At 40.4% G+C, this 16,877-nt stretch overlaps 1 protein-coding gene and 1 long non-coding RNA gene across 3 annotated transcripts in view; one reads left to right on the top strand and one right to left on the bottom strand.

Moving 5' to 3' along the window:
* Nucleotides 1-7,046, top strand: part of plpp3 (phospholipid phosphatase 3) — a 31,679-nt gene extending 24,633 nt beyond the window's left edge. The window contains exon 7 of one of the 2 annotated variants that reach the window (XM_042415536.1): nucleotides 4,789-7,046. In XM_042415536.1, the coding sequence (XP_042271470.1) occupies nucleotides 4,789-4,917 (129 nt within the window). In that variant the 3' untranslated portion in view covers nucleotides 4,918-7,046. The remainder of the gene's footprint in view (nucleotides 1-4,788) is intronic. The other variant, XM_042415535.1, reaches the window with a different exon arrangement.
* A 4,787-nt stretch (nucleotides 7,047-11,833) lies between these two features.
* LOC121899826 lies at nucleotides 11,834-15,788 on the bottom strand. Its single transcript, XR_006096788.1, has 3 exons — nucleotides 15,469-15,788; nucleotides 14,900-14,956; nucleotides 11,834-12,999 (listed from the first exon to the last, which is right to left on the bottom strand). It is a non-coding gene; the product is annotated as an uncharacterized LOC121899826 (long non-coding RNA).
* Between the last annotated feature and the right edge of the window lie 1,089 nt (nucleotides 15,789-16,877).

The following is a 16,877-nucleotide window of genomic DNA, read 5'->3' as shown; positions in this document are numbered from 1 at the left end:
TTTTGTGACATATCGTTACAGCAGTTGCCAGATGATTTTTTCGTAACCGTCATCATTACACTGAGCTAGATGGAGCCAAGGAAAATTGAATTTGGGTAGAGAGGAAAATAAAAGGAGTGTATAAAAGAGAGAGAGAAAAAGAGAGAGAGAGGATTAGCCTTTGAAATAGGAATGAAGCTGTTAATTATTTTGGGTTTTTTATTTGGTGGCTCTGGTTCTATCAGCGCAGCAGGCCCACAGCTTAACTCTGCTACCTCTGGGAAAAGTATGGAAACACACAAACACATACACACCTTACCTTTCTGCACGGTCCAAATCATGAACGTGGAAAGCATTAGATTCATAAAATCCAGCAAGACCTTAGTAGTGGCGCCTAGGCAGACCTTGGCACAGCTAAAATGCACACTTACACTTACACACACACTCATACACACACACACACACACACTCAGCGCAGCGGGGTCTTTGAATGCCAGGATTGTTGGAGGAGCAGAAAATCAGTGAGCAACAATAGACTGTAATGCTCTGGCAAAATCAGCGCTCTTTCAGCTGGGCGTAGCTCCTGGACAACATCAGCTTTGACAACAGAAGAAAATTAATGTTTTTAGAAATATGCTCAACTTATGAGCTTGACCTGTGAATGGGCAGATCTGGCAGGAAGAGTGAAGGGAGGGAAGTGACAGCAGAGAGGAGCCTTGTCTGCATCTTGGCTCGGGATGAGTGTGGGTTTAATCCAACTCAGCTATTCCACAACCCTCCCGCATGGAGAGAGACAGTTTAACGCACACACAGACATGCTATTCACATCTACATGTATACACACCACACATACTGTATATACACACTGACACGCACGTATACATAACACAAACCCCTGCTGATCAAGGAGGTGAGGTTAGTTTTACAATCCTTGACGCCCCTTCTGATTTGCCCAGTCTTTGTAGAAACACACATCTGTGAGTACTTTATGCTGCTGTTTCAGCCTCTCAATAAGCGGCGGAGCAGAAAGTACCTGACAGGAGATGAGTTTAGGCAGGACAGAAAGGTATGAAGGCTGTGTGCCTCAGAACAGCCAAAGCCAGCAGAAAGTACTAAATCAAACTGTCTTCAGATCGTAAGTTAACAAATGTGAAGATTCAGTCATTATTCTTTTGAATTTAAAGTTTGAAATGTAAGAATAAAAACACGAGTTCACACACTGAAATCATGTCAGAGCATTTTTATCCATGCTGAGGCATTAGAGCACTAAAACAGTCTTTTAAATGTCTCTGATTGTAACAACATGACCATATCCCACTGGTTGTTAGCAGCAGTTTTGTTATTAGGGAATTTTGTCTTTTGGCAATTAGTCTCATGAGATGTTTTCATGAAGCAGAATCAGCTGATGTCCACGAGCCCTGTGGCAGCCTGGGTAATGTGGTCTATTAATCTTTAAAGCTAAGGGAATATGTACATGCGCAAAATGTGTAGTTGCCAAAAACAGACAGTACACTTGTTGCAGATAAAAATTCAGATTCAAAGAACAAAAGAACACATTGGATGAATTAGTGGATTTGCACGTCAGTCTCAAGTGTGTGATTGTGAACAATTGTTCTAAATATCACACAGGATTTATATGGCCTTGTGGAAAAGTGTCTTCCTTTCCAAATACATTTCAGGCTATGTGTCATTCCATGACTTTATTGTGTCTGCTATTCCAGGTTTCCCAAGGCTACAGTTACTTCTTTAATCCCAGTGCACTCCCAATGAGTGCCAGTAAATGAATACAATACAAACCCAGGGCAAGTATGGACACATTCATATGTAGTGATGTGTTTGCTGCTTTAAAACCTCTGTCCTCACGTTTGATGATAGATGTTGTCTGAGTTGGATATATGCAGTTTTTTGAAGAATAAGTAGATGCATGTCTGTTTTTAGTCAAACACTCCAGACTATGTCTGCGGGGCCACAATCCAGAGAATCATGGGGAACAACAAACCACAACAGGAAGAGGTCTGTCTGTCCTACCTGACACTTCCTATCAGACAAAATGACCTACTTTTCAACATGTGTTGTAATGAAGGTCAAAAGGACCAAATCCAGCAGGAAACAGCTGTCAGAGAGAAAGCTGGGACAGTGCTCATTTGTTTTTCGAGGTTCACTGTCACAATGGAGAGGAGCTGGGTCAGACGATTCTATCTCTCCCTCGCGCTGATTTAAACACACAAGGACATTCTGCACATAACGAGGGTCTCAAATACTGAAGCAGTGTCTGTGGTCAATGAACTTGTGCAGAAGCAGGAAGTCGACATTTATCACTCCACAGACACAACTTAAGTGTCTGAATAAGGAATTATATGAACCATGTCAAGTGTTAGCGTTATCTTTTTACACTTATTAGACACAGTATACATTTAGACACTGACGTTTAGAAGCTGTTAGAAGTTATAAATCCCACTCATTTTCTTATGTATATACTATATGTGTGTGTGTGTGTAAATATATCCAGAGTGACGTCTTTCGTCTTACATAGGTGTAAATGCAGTAACAGATGTAATGCGTGGTGAGGCTAAAAATATACTCATAGTTGGTTTCCTGTGAATGCATACAGATGCAAAGTTTTATTCTTTCATACACGAAAGGGGGTCTTGTGAGTAATTTGGTTTTTTTTTTAGATATGTACAGTTCCTGCGAGTTGGTGCATTCACTTCCTGTATGACTCAGTGTCTTTATGTGTCATGCATGACTTTTAAAAAGTAGACACGCAGGCACGGACACACAATAAAGGCATAAACACACACACATAAACACGCCTTTAAAAGTTCCGCTGTTTTTTTTTTCCTTCCCTGTGTAACAGTATTAAGGAGCCTAATTGCTGAGTCTGCATCACTCAACACAATAGGCCTGGAGATTGTGTGTGTGTGTGTGTGTGTGTATGTTTGTCTGTGTGTATATAACACGAACAGGAAGTGGTGAGGTTGTGATAAGTTTTCCACCATGGCAGGTTCAGGGGTAATAGGTTGGAGATTGGGTGATGCAGCAACAAGGCCAGCTATGATTGGTCACAGAGTATCCTGATGGGAAAAGAGCCTTGAATGTTTCCCATGGCGGCTCGAGTGATTGTCAGAGATATGACTCTACATCATATCTTTCTTCACTCCCCTCATCATGTCATGTATAATATACCCTATAATAATGCACTGAGCACACTACACAAACTAATTGCTGTATACACAAAGAAGCCTTTGAAAAGCATGAAAGCAGCTGTGTGTTGTGGAGGTATCTATCAATGAATGATGTCATCTGTCAGTCAAAGGTTATCTGTGAAGGTCATTTTCTGGTCCTAAATGTCAAACTGTAATAGAAGAGAATGTCTTTGTGTTTAGCCCACCACTCAGAATGAGACGGTCTTTGTTATATAAATAGATCAATGACTGTATGTGAAGGATGAGGATATTCCTGTTTGCATTTTCCTTTATGAGATTCCTAGTGTAGTTTCTCCGCTGAGAGTTATCCACATTGTTTTTTCCCCGAGAAGCTGGCCTTGTACACAGTAGGCTCTCTTTCACAGTAAAAAAAAATGGCAGCCTCTCCCCTCCGCCCTCCCTCCTCATCTTTCTGGCACAGGCCCTCTGCTCGCCCTCGACTGGCAGCACGGAAGGAAAAGCTGCTGCGCCTGCCAATTATATGTGTGTATTTGTGTGTGTTTGTCAGCTGAAGCCACTGTTGCTCGTGACTGACCCCAGTCCCTTGTAAGTGGAAACGGTAATCCACTCTGACAGTGGACAGTAGTTTCCATGGTCCCCCTTCCTGTCCACTCCTGCCTATTTTCCTGTTTGACATATGATGTCATCAAGATCTCAGGAAGAGATTTCTTTTCTGCTATTTTTTTTCCTCTTCCGTCATTCACCACCAGTGCCAGGCAGGCTGACCTAAAGCTCTCTGAGTTGATGAAAAAGGGGAAGTCACCTCCACTGCCACCGATGATGGCGTAATCTAATAGAGGATTAGAGAATAGAGGAAAGGTCATTGAATATGATTTTATGATGAGCTATACCAAGATCACTTCCTTTAGCCAGATTACTCAGTGTTACTAGTCCGGGATTGCCTAAAGCGTGTTGAGTAGAGGTGATTTGAGGTGAGGGAGTTTCTCAGTGTGGCACAGTGACGTAATGCAACCCTCACTTTTACACTTTTCGCCGGCTCACAGCTCCTGCACAGACATTTGGATAATGTGTAATCACATTAGTTCTGTTCAGACCTGCCACGCTTTATCCAGACTGTTTTTAGATCCAGCTGAGACATGCAGTTCACATCTGGTATAAAATTAATCTGAAATGTGTCCTGAGAAACCATTTTTGATCAGATTTCACCCCCATAATTAGATTTATTTTCTCTTTGAGGAAAGTGTGACTGCTGCAAAACATGTTTGAGCTCAGCCATACAGTTTAAGAATATAAATGTGGTGGTTATTTGTTATGTTTGCCTTGAGAACGGACTTTAAAACCCCTGCTGATGTTGTCTGGCAAAGGCAAATCAACTCAGATAGTGTTGACATGCTCTATGCAAATTACAAACGCAACTTGGCTGTCCTCTTGTGTGGTGAATTTGCATTTAAACCAACTGTTAAAGTGGACACACGCATGTCCACATAACCATTTCCAAATGTGGTTGAGAAAACAGATTCCAACTTATGTTAGGGATCATTTTGTCCTTCTCTTTTCTTTTTTTTAGCTGATTCTTAGCATCTTTTCTCTTTGCCATTCTTCTCCTGTTTCCTCACCTCGCTCTCATCTGTGTGTCCACCAGGTGTTCTACGTGTCAGACCTGTTCAAGCCGAGGGTGAAGCCGGCCACGCCCCCGCCCTCCCCAATCAAGAAGGAACTGCTCCCTTCATCCGACATCATTGAGAGGAACAACCACCATAATATGGTGTGAGAGAGGCCACAACTCTTCCTGTGACTGAGGAGCCAATCACAGTGCTGCTCACCTCCCATCGGACAGTAGAATGTAGCGACGAGAGACTGTAGCTGCTCCTCAAATGGCATCCTCCTCCCTTTTACAATGCCCACCGAGGTGCTTTGTGGACTAGGGTGTCAGATTTGAGATTTGCACAGCAGAGTCCACTCTCACTATCCAGACTTATTATTTACTATTATGTCAACTACTAATCAACATTTGAGCCCAGCGTTTTGAGCACAAACAGAAAAGAATTGGAAGCTAAAAGAAAGATGAGTTAAGAAAATTGATGACTTGACAGGCAGAGCTGAGGGGTGTAGAGGTTTGATGGAAGTGTAACCACATAAAGGGAAAACACTTGTGAAGAAAAATGAATGAAGAAAAGAGACAAAAAAGAAAAAAAAAAAGACAAACCCCCTGCCTAGGGAGAGAAGGATTACCAGTGATGCTTCCTCTCTGAACTCTCTGTGGCCTTGGAACGCCATAGGACAACAACTTCCTTAGCTACAGGAAGGATATTACTGCAATAATTAGCAGCATAGAAATATTAACAGTATAGAAAAATATAACTTATAGCACTGTTTTTAAGTCCATTGTCCATTATCACCACTTGCTGCCTGATGTGTCTAACTGAAAGAAAACTTGATGATGCTGACATTCACAAGACAAAAATATTTACTCAGAGAAGAAGCTAGCATAGCATGGCTTTAATGAAAATATCCCTGTAAGGATTATACACTGATTTTGCTGGACCTTTACAACAGGTTTCAGAGAAGTCTCTTGGCTGTCTTGCAAACATTTTTGACTGCTTGGCAAGACATCAGTACCCCCACTGAGAAATGGGGCCCTCCAATATCACCTCAGATCAGCACATCAAGCTTTTTGTAGTGGACTGTCAGTTCGGCCTAAACCCGGGATGTTGCATTTCTTTGGGGTTAGATGTAGTAAAGGGGGGATATTTTCTGTGGAAGGAGGGAGACAGATCTTGCAGCCTCCCAGTACCTGTATAAGAGGTGTGGCTGTGCCATGCCACTTCCTGGTGCTGGGGCCATCTGTTTGGCTTCCTATACAGGAAGGGGATGGATGGGCAGAGTGAAGAGGTGCAGTCTGTCACCGTAGAAAGAGGGTGATAATTTACAGCTAAGCTGGCACATTATTTTGGGATGATTTGGGCTCTTTCCGCTGGCAGGGAGGGGCTCTCACCCGCCCAATCACTCATTGGCAATGGATGTTTGTATCTCAGTCTGTGTGTATGTGTGTGTGTGTGTGTGTGTGTCCTGTACACTCTTGTGCTTGTGTGGGTACGCTTGTGCTTGTACATGTACATCTTGTGTTTGTGAATATGTGTGTGTGTACATATGTATGAGCGCTGTGCCCTGTGAAAAGGAACCCCTCTTGATAAACTATATGTGTGTCAAATGAAACCCTCTCACATACACACTGTCAGCTGTGCCAAGTGTGTGTGTGTTTGTGTGTGTGTGTGTGTGTGTGTGCCACTGTGTCAAGGAGCAAGAGAGTAGGTGAACGTTATAAAAACTGTGGATCTAATATTTTTATTCTCTGCTAAGATGCATCTTTAACCTTGTATGTTTATAGCCTGTCTTGTATAATCACTAACAGTTGTACAGTACCAGATACAGAAGCCCTTTTTATTTACAGCCTCAGATATCCTCCTCCAACAACACACTCCGCCATGTTGCACATCTTTCTCATCGTATAGTCCGTCCTATCACTTCACAAAGCCGTTTTCACTCTCTTTTTATAAATATATAAATAATGTATAGATCACTAAAATTAACTCTGTAAGATATTGTTTCTTAACATGTTTAGATATATCCACTATGATTACAGACCTGTGTTCTTTACAAAATGCTGCTTAAAAAGCATCAATTGACAGATTTTTGTATTTAGATAACTAAACTATTGTAGATTGTAATAGTTAAGTTTGTAATATGCATTGAAAAAAATACACACACAATTGTATTAAAAATTCAATATTAGTATTTTTGTATTGTCTTGTTTTTTGTACAAAAGAAATAGTAGCAATGCTGTTTTTTTCTGCTAAATGTACCTAGCTCTAATTCATGTGCTTTTAAATAAAAAGCTCATTATGAACACAACTTTGGTTTGTCTTGATTGTTAATCCTTTACTTTGACTACAGGTTGTGAAGATGTTATTTTTGTATGACTGGATGGATTCTTCTTAAAAATGTTTATTTCTGGAAATGATTCCCTCAGTATCTTCATACATAATCAAATATAAAAAAAACTGCATAACAAAGACAAGACTTAAAGGATAAGTTCATACTTTTTCAAATCTATCTCAAAACATTACTGACATGCTCAAATGTACATTTACGGAGTTATTAGTTGCTGTATTTGTTCCTAATGCCCATACAGCACATGATGAGATCCCCTATTCCAATGTAAGAGAGAGAGAGACAAAATCCACAGTCCTCTTTTGTGTACAGCAGTTCAGATAATATGAGACATCAAGAGTCTGAGTGTGTCAAATAAAGAAGGGTTCATCCAAAGTTACTGTCTTAAAATTCCCCCATTTTGTTTCCCCTGACAGTGTTTCCTTGCTGAGTTTTGGCGGATTAATAATAAAACAGAAAAAATACAGGAACTTTGGAAAATACTTGATTTGTTTTTCTCAGACTGGTGAATCCTCACATTAGCTTTAGTTGAACTTTGGAAAGCATTTTTACACAGAATAAAGACTGTAGATTTTGTCCCTCGTCACTTATATTGAAATTGCATTAGTTTTATAAACAGCACAAATGATTACAATGACCAAAAGCTGTTTCAATATACTCATGGACATGTGAGCATTGTTTTAATACTGACTTGAAAAAAATGTGAGCTGGTCATTTAAAAGCAGTGGTGGAATAATATACGGTAACGCATGATAATTCCCTGACAATACACATTGATAATGGGTACTTACTTACTTTTCTTACTTTAATTGCATAGGGAGTATTTTTATAGTGTTATTTACTGTGAGTAAATGGTCTGAGTACTTCTTCCTCCACTGCTTTAAAAAGTACAAATTAATAAAGAAACTGCAGAAAAAACAGTATTACTTTTTCTACTATTTGCTGTGACCACACCATGGCCTTAGTTCCTATTGTCAAGAATACTACATGAAATACGGCCTTAATTACACGCACTTGGGACAGGGCTCATGAAGTGTGTGTGATTTCACACTCTGGCAGACAACAGGCCAGACGAGCTGGTGTCATTGTGTGTGTCTTTTAAAGTAAAAAAAAAAGAGAGCAGAACTGCCATGGTTTGTGATTCTGACCTAAACAAGAAGTATCATTTTCTTCACCACAGCATGTTTCAGCCAAGGAGAGAAAAGCTTGAATGACACTTTCAGTCATCTTAACTGTTTATGTAGGCTTCAGTACAAAACCAATCTAAAGTGCAACACACTGTAATCAGTCACAATGCATCATTTGCCCATGTAAGAATATTGAGTATTTAAAGGATCAGTGTGTCAGATTTAGTGGCATCTAGCAGTGAGGTTGCAGATTGCAACCAACTGAATACCGCTCCCCTCCTCCTCCCATTCCAAGTGTGTAGTAGAACCTACGGTGGCCACGTAACCTGCGAAAAATGCAAAAACGTGAAAGGCTCTCTCTAGAGCCAGTGTTTGGTTTGTCCATTCTGGGCTTCTGTAGAAACATGGCAGTGCAACATGGTAGCCTCCTTGGAAGAGGACCCGCTCCCTATATATATATAAAGGGCTCATTCTAAGGTAATGAAAAGACGATTGTTGTTCTCAGGTGATTATACACTAATTAAAACATACTTATGAATATTATATTCTATTTCTGCCAAGTCCGTTGCCACTAAATTCTACACACTGCACCTTTAACACACACATATTTAAAACATGTGAACTTAAAAATCTACACTTCTAACCATGGCCAACAAGGAACTGATGTCTTTTTGCGTGCAATCGTGACATGAAAAAGACAATACAAAAGGAGAGAAGAAAAAGAACAAATGGCAGGCCTTGAATAATCCAGATCAGATTCTAGCAGTGAACAACTTGCTGTGTGACCTTAATGAGTAAAATGCAACCATTTACGGCAATCATTTGACTGATGTTATCATTACAGTGACATGCATGTTTCCACTCGGTGTCCTGTAAAGTGCAGTCCTTTATTGACAGTGACAGTCCAGCTGGTCTGAGGTCAGCTGTAAAAAAAAACAGCACCAAACTGAGATTTACGGTGCTTGTGAACAGCTGGTAGGCCTGGGGTCAGCCATGCGTGGCTGTAATAGTAGAGGGCCTGCTGCTGAGGCAGAGAGAGGCCCATGTTGTGGTCTTGTCTGGCAGCAGCAGAGCAGAGCAGAGCAGCGCTGGCACTGGGCCGTCACAGGGAGGCCAAGGCATTACATAGTACTGTACCTCTCTCAGAGTGCTGCTGGGTGTGTGTCCGTCACCATCACATACTGTACGTCCACTCACTCTGTTTACTCTCATTTATTACTCATGCTTTACACATCGCCTTGATGTTTCCTTCATCTTCAGTATCCTTCAGTATCCAAATTTGTGTAAAAATGCTAATTCCTGTTGGTATGTGAAAACTCTATGCTGGTGATGTTGACATTTGAACACAAATTGGATGGATTACGTCCTCCTTTGTGGGATGAGAAATTCCCCCACCGTTGCTCTTATAAAAGCCTTTCAAAACCCCCTTTTGGATAAACTCAAAAATGCACAGCAGTCATGTTAAAAACTAGGCTGTTTTTTATAGCTTTTCAAAGGTTTACATTTGGAAGATACACAATTTTCACCACACACCAATGACACAAGGAATTATGGAAAATAATAAAATATGAAACATAGTGGAGAAATATAGCAAATTAGACTACATTTTGATACACTTGAATATGGAAAATAAAGTGTCATTTGACAGCTGGTAAGTGTCAGCGGCAACTTAACCCCGTTCTGCTCAACTGGACTTTGTTAGAGATTCCAATATAATTGCTGTGGAAAACCCCTCCTTTCTGAGAAGAGAGCCTGACAGATTGATAACATATGTATCCATATGCTATATACTGAATGTCTGAACATGGGTATGAATGTATATCACACTCTGAGAGCAATAGGTTTGCAAAACGTATGTCACATGTACAGATGCACAGGCAGCAGTCAGAATATGCAAGCGTGAAAGAGCAACTTTATTTCAAATTTAGCTCCACACATTAGCTCAGAATCAGCATGTGTAAAAGTGGTTTTGGTGGCTCTCAGCTGGCGATCCAAAACAAGGCTGACTAACAGACTTCTTTTCTTACCATGTAGTGGTTGTAGTCAAGAAGCCCTGAGTGAAATGGCCCACTGGCACACATGATATAAAAAGCACCACGGCATAACAAGAGTGCTACTGTGGGTGCTTCTGGTTTGGCTTGAATGTTGCGAGTGAGTGTGTGTGGGTGAGAGAGATAGAGTTGGGCTGTGGTGAGGGTGGCACCTCCAGGAGAGCTGTCTGGAGGCCTGGAGCTCTGAGGGCCTTTTCTCTGCATTGCAGTCCAGGGAGCGGAGAGGCAGCTGGGCCAGGCGAAGCACACAGGCTGGCCAGAGAGTCAGAGGAGAGCAGTCTGGGCAGGACTGCTCGGCACTTCCTTTAGGGAAATGGAGGCACAGCCTCCCAGCAGTCAACTGTTTACAGTAGGTCAGTGTCTGTTTTGCAGGTTTTTAGCACACATGAGGTGTGTAGACATAATATGACCCACCCACAGGACAAAGTGTGGACAGAAAGGAAAAATATGTGCAAAAAATAAAGGAAAGGGCTGGTTTTGCAAGTGTTAGTTTCAATTGCAGGTTTTAATGTCCCACATTCTCAATTGTGTTTCAAAGGTTTTTCCCTCAGTCAAGAAATGACAAAGATGGATGACAGGAAAAGGTATTTCTTTCTAACAGCTTCTTTCATCGCTTGTGTTAGATGGAGCTTCACAGAAAAACAGCTGAACACAGACACATTCGGAAAATGGAGCAGCCTTTAAATAAATGAAAAGAAGACTGGTTTTGTTAAGTATTAACCCAGTTTTTAGCAAATCTACTTTATTATATGGGTATCACTGATTAAAACAAGGACATGGTGGGGTGTTGGATGCTGCCATCAAAATGCATTCAGTCAATAAGCGCTTGTGTAGGCAGGAAGAGGATTAATATCCAGGATTAACACCATGTTTTTATGATGATGATCCTGCATGAGAACACTACATCTTTGTCTCAGCGAGGGAGATATTTTGTCACTTTTCGACATGAATGAAACCTCAATCCAGTGAGCATAAAATGTAGTTAGACATGAATCTCATGTTAATTGTGACAGAAAGGAAGAATGGATTAACCTATTTTTTGTGGTCCAATGTGAAGGTTTCTTATTTCTGTGTAGAAAATACAGTAGGTGTAATTATAGTGAGTAACTGCGACAACTAGTATTTAATTTTAAGTATCAAGTATTTGTCAGTTTTCTAAAATCTTATATTCATTTCCTCTCTGGTTAATTTATACATTTGCTAATTATACGTTTTATTGCTTCTGCATAAATAACGCAATTATCAATCAATTCAAAATCCAGTCGAAAGTGTAAAGTAGCTGAAAAGCTGTTCCAAGGTCTTGTTTCCTGAAATGAAACTACTGCATTAATATAAAAACTAATTGCCCACTTCACACATAACAGCATGATCCATGTGTGACATAGTGTCTGTGCAGGGGTGGTGAGCTGGATGGAAATAGAGGGAGAGGAGAGAGAGAGGGATAGAAAATTAATAAATTTTGCAGATGTTGGCTGTACACGGGGGAAACAGGTGATTATGTCATCTTCGCATAAATGGCCTCTGTGTCCATCCACTCTCTCTCTCACTCCCTGTTTCTCTCTTATCCAAATTTTTCCCCAACGTGTCCTGCAGATCAAGAAACATTAACAAATTTATCTTCGCTCTTTCTGACATTACCTCTAGGTTTGTGCTTAAGGTTTTGGCTTTATTCAATACCCCAAATCTTCTTTTCAGTTTGAACACCACAACATCTTAGTACTCTCACCTCCTTCTGTGATTCCCTGTATGGAAAAGACATCTCCCACCTCCCCTCGGCCCCCTCATGGCCCATATGGAAGAGTGGACAGGTCAAAAAAGGAGCAGAGGGATTTGGTTGCTCTGAACTTTTTACTAGACGTTGATTTTTACAGATGCAAAAAAGGTTTTATTGATGGTGATTCTCTTTTTTTGGGGACTGAGTCAGAGATCATTGTACCAAACATCACGGTTTATACAGAAACTTCAAGGGGGAAAGCCTAATGACACCTGACCTTTTAAAATGCATGCATGCAGACAGACTCATCATCTCCACTGATGCAGGCAGACAGGCTAAGTGAATGCAGAGTTAAGGGGAATTGGTTTTCACCTGTCCGGTTCCTTTAGAGCAGATGAAAAGAGGGAGAGATGGAGAAGAAAGGAGCGACAGAGGATGAAGGTAGAGCAACGAGACGTTAGGAGGAAATGGGGTTAGAAGACTGAGACACAGGTCCCTGTGATCCTTTTAATGTACAAGATGGAGTTAGGCAAGCATCTCGCTCCCTATTTCCTCTTCTTTCTCTGCCTTTTCTTCTCTCCAAGGTTGCCAGAGGGAATTCTGTCATACAGCCACAGTTGCTTAAACCCCCCATGGTTCACCTGCTCACGCAACACTGCATTAAAACCCACCAACACATATTGCTCCCACATGCACACACACAAACAAATCACATACACACACACACACACACACACACACACACACAAATACGTCTAACAGCATACAGCCATGGGGTGATTATTAGGAGTCAGAATTCAGCTCAGTCCCTCTGGCTGTGATCCAGAGGCTGCTGCCTGATTTACTGGTCATCCATGTGAACGTGTATCTGTGGAGCATTTGCGTATCTGTTGTGTCATCCTGCTGGGAGCCAACTCTGAGCTCAGCACTCAGGGACTATGCATCTGCCTCGCTGACAACGAGCTGAATACCTGCTCCAGACATTTGGCCCATCCATCGTACTCGTAAAGCTGTGATGTTCACATACAGGAATTTATTGGAATATGCGCATTTTCAGGTTGAAATATGACCATATACAGTAAAGGAGGAGTTATTGATTGCGAAGCACATGATTCATTTCTGGTATCAGTTCGTTTTTCTCTGTGGGGGACAGATGGTGATGGAGGAGAGTGCAGCTCTCTACAAGGTTTCATAAGTTCAGGCTGGGACTGACATAAGTTAGGAAATGTGCTTTAGACAAAACTCTCAAAGTCCATCCATCATCAACTAAAATCTGGTCCAGATTAATGTTCTTTATATGATTTTACAGCATATGTGTTTGCGTGTATCTGTGTGTCTCCATCCTGGCCTAAAAAACACTGTCTGGAGGATGTTGAAATGTTTTTATGATTAATCTCCCCAATGATGTGATTCAAACTTAGTCTAGTCTGCACCACATTATTCCCCAAGGGAAGTATTTTTATGTATATGAGACAGACATGCACACAGTTACACCTCAGGGTTGTGTTATCTGTCAGATTGAGTGACGCCAGGGATGTGGGGGGCTTGTATCTAGATAACTAAACTATTGTAGATTGTAATAGTTAAGTTTGTAATATGCATTGAAAAAAATTCAATATTAGTATTTTTTGTATTGTCTTGTTTTTTGTACAAAAGAAATAGTAGCAATGCTGTTTTTTTCTGCTAAATGTACCTAGCTCTAATTCATGTGCTTTTAAATAAAAAGCTCATTATGAACACAACTTTGGTTTGTCTCGATTGTTAATCCTTTACTTTGACTACAGTTTGTGAAGATGTTATTTTTGTATGACTGGATGGATTCTTCTTGAAAATGTTTATTCCTAGAAATGATTCCCTCAGTATCTTCATACATAATCAAATATAAAAACTGTATATAACAAAGACAAGACTTAAAGGATAGGTTCATATTTTTTCAAATCGTCTCAAAACATTACTAACATGCTCAAATGTACATTTAAGGAGTTATTAGTTGCTGTAATTGATCCCAATGCCCATACAGCACATGATGAGATCCCCTATTCCAATGTAAGAGAGAGAGAGACAAAATCCACAGTCCTCTTTTGTGTACAGCAGTTCAGATAATATGAGACATCAGGAGTCTGAGTGTGTCAAATAAAGTAGAGTTCATCCAAAGTTACTGGTTTTATCATGAAATCCCCCCCATTCCCCAGACAGTGTGTCCTTGCTGAGTTTTCACAGATTAATAGTAACACAAACAAGAAATTTCACATGAAAAACACAGGAACTTTTGAAAATACCTACTTGTTTTGTTTGTCTCAGACTGATGAATCCTCACATTAGCTTAGCACTCTAGGCACTTAGCGTTGTAAACAGCAAGAATGATTACAGTGACTAAAAGCTGTTTCAGTGTATTCATGTGAGCATTGTTTTTAAACAGACTTGAAAAAATGTAAGCTTGACGTTTAAAATCTGTGGTGGAATAATATACAATAATTATATTATTGCTACCTTTATTTACTGTGAGTAAATGACCTGAGTACTTATTCCTTCACTGCTTTAAATAGTACTAATTAAGAAGAAAGAAACTGCAGAAAAAACAGTATTATTTTTTCTACTATTTGCTGAAGAGGATAGATAGATAGATAATGAAAAGAGAGTAGACAAAAAGAGAGAGAAAGTGAGGGATGAGAGACAGAGGCAGATGAGGGTTACAGACGGGGGATGGGGTGACTCGCAGTGAGCAAAGGCCTCCACGGTAGATTTCACGCTTGTCTCTGTTTGGCCCACAGTTAACCCCATGTGTATCCGCTTCATTCCCACACTTTCACTCTTTTGTTTGTCTCCAATCTATGACCTAGTGACAAAACTATCTAACCACAACTCACACATTTGAGTTACAGGAATCGACTCAAGAGTTGCACCACAAACCTTTCATCCTTGACTCCTCACAGGACATTTTCATTCCTCCCCTGATGTGTACAGATGCTGCACATAGAAGAGAAGGGAAATGAGTCAAACACTGAGAGGGTAGACAGAGACCACTTACACAGTATATTCACCCCCCTGCAGGAGACTTTTACTGAGTTAAAGAAATGCTGAGGTGTGGTGCAGTGCTGTAAAAACTGTCCCCATAGCCAGATCCTTGTTTGTTGTCTTTCTGAGGTCTGGAGAGCAACAAGATAATGTCTCCTTTGAGAGCTTGAACAATAACTGCCAATGAGTATTTATGGCCTTTCTGAGAAACAATGTCAATGATGTCTTTATGGCCCTCACATGTTGAAGAGCTCAATTCCTAAATGAGGAAGAATGTCTGCTGCTCTGGCTGAGAATAATTGCTGAAATGCTAACATTTTCGGGAAACAATTATGTTACAAGCTATTTGAGGAGACATGCTTTCTGAATGCTAGCTCTTTCATCTGCTATTTTCAAACATCATTATTGTCAAATTGATTGATACAATACCGGCAATCACTGTAAACAAACTAGAACATACTTACTGCAGTACAATAATTAGTTCAAGTGGTTTACAAAAGTAGGAGCATCTTGGTTTTTTTTTTTGTCACAAGCAGGATGTTGCTAATCGCTCTGTTTGTGCAGGAACATGGTGTATCTCCATCTCTTTCTTGCATGTTCTTCAGCCCCAGACTTGCTCTCTCTCTGTGTCTGTATTGTAATATTTTACAGATCCAGCCCTGCCATACCTGCCCACTATAAGCCTCCTCAGTGATCTCCTAGCCTCTGTTCATCACCTGACTACCACCTGCCTGCACAGCTGCTCCTAGTTTGCTCATTAGCTCCGCAGGACATAGAAGGCAGTTTATTGTTAATGACTTGTTGCCTATTAATGTTGGTTGGTTGTTGTCTCTTTGACATGGCTAACTTTGTTTTTGTCAACTTGCCTACTGGTCATACTGTCTATTCTTTTAAGTCTGATTTGCCAAGATTTGTGAAGAGTGTCTTTGAGTTTTATGTGCTAAAGTAATGTCCCTTTGGTTTTAATAAGAGTCTGCATTCATGCTAGCAACTCAGTGAGGCAGTACTTAGGCACAGTGGTGCTTAAATGCTAATGTCCGCATTTTAACATGCTCACAATGACAAAAATAACATGCTAATGTAGAGTAGGTGTTAATGTGTACCATGGTCACCATCTCAGTTTAGCCTGTTAGCATTCTAACATTAGAAAGGTGAGAACTCCTGCAACACTCTGCATCTACAGCATTCTAACATTAGCCAGTTAGCACAACAGACAAACTACAGCTAAGGCTGATGGGAATGTCATTATTTTTGGAAGTATTTGGTCATAAACCAAAATATTTTCACAATATATTCACAAATTAAGTTTCTACTTGATGATAGCACTAGACAAAAGTTATGGTTTACCAAAGTTATTACATTTCGACTTAATGGGGATACTTCCTGACAATCCAACCAGTAGTTGTTGAGACATCTCACTGATGAACAAAATCTAATGGTGGTGCTGAAGGAAAGATCAAGACATCACCAAAATGATTAGGATTCATCCTCTGGGGTCCCTGAATGTCTGGTTAAAATATCATGGCATCTATCCAATAGTTGTTGAGATATTTCAGTGGTGAACCAACTGGCCGACCAAAAGACAGACCAACATTACCATTCATAGCACAGATTGTCCACAAATTACAGATCCTGTGGCACACAAAAATGCAATTTGGAGGCTGTTCAAGGTGGCCAGTCTTCTTAGCAGTTGTCAGCGGTGTTCATACAAATCACTGGTGTCATACAAATACCAAAAAAAGAAGAAAGAAGTCAGAATGAATGTAGTATTCTTGATGCTACCACACACACATGTCAAATAAATCCTAGTTTGCGCATTACCTGGACTACAATGCAAAAATAAATTTTTATCGGCCTGGTCTTTCATTACTCA

The sequence above is a fragment of the Thunnus maccoyii genome, chromosome 7 (genome assembly GCF_910596095.1).
Source record: "Thunnus maccoyii chromosome 7, fThuMac1.1, whole genome shotgun sequence".
Classification (NCBI taxonomy): Eukaryota; Metazoa; Chordata; class Actinopteri; order Scombriformes; family Scombridae; genus Thunnus; species Thunnus maccoyii.
Note: the sequence above shows the minus strand (reverse complement) of the source record. Positions and strands in the feature narration are given on the sequence as shown.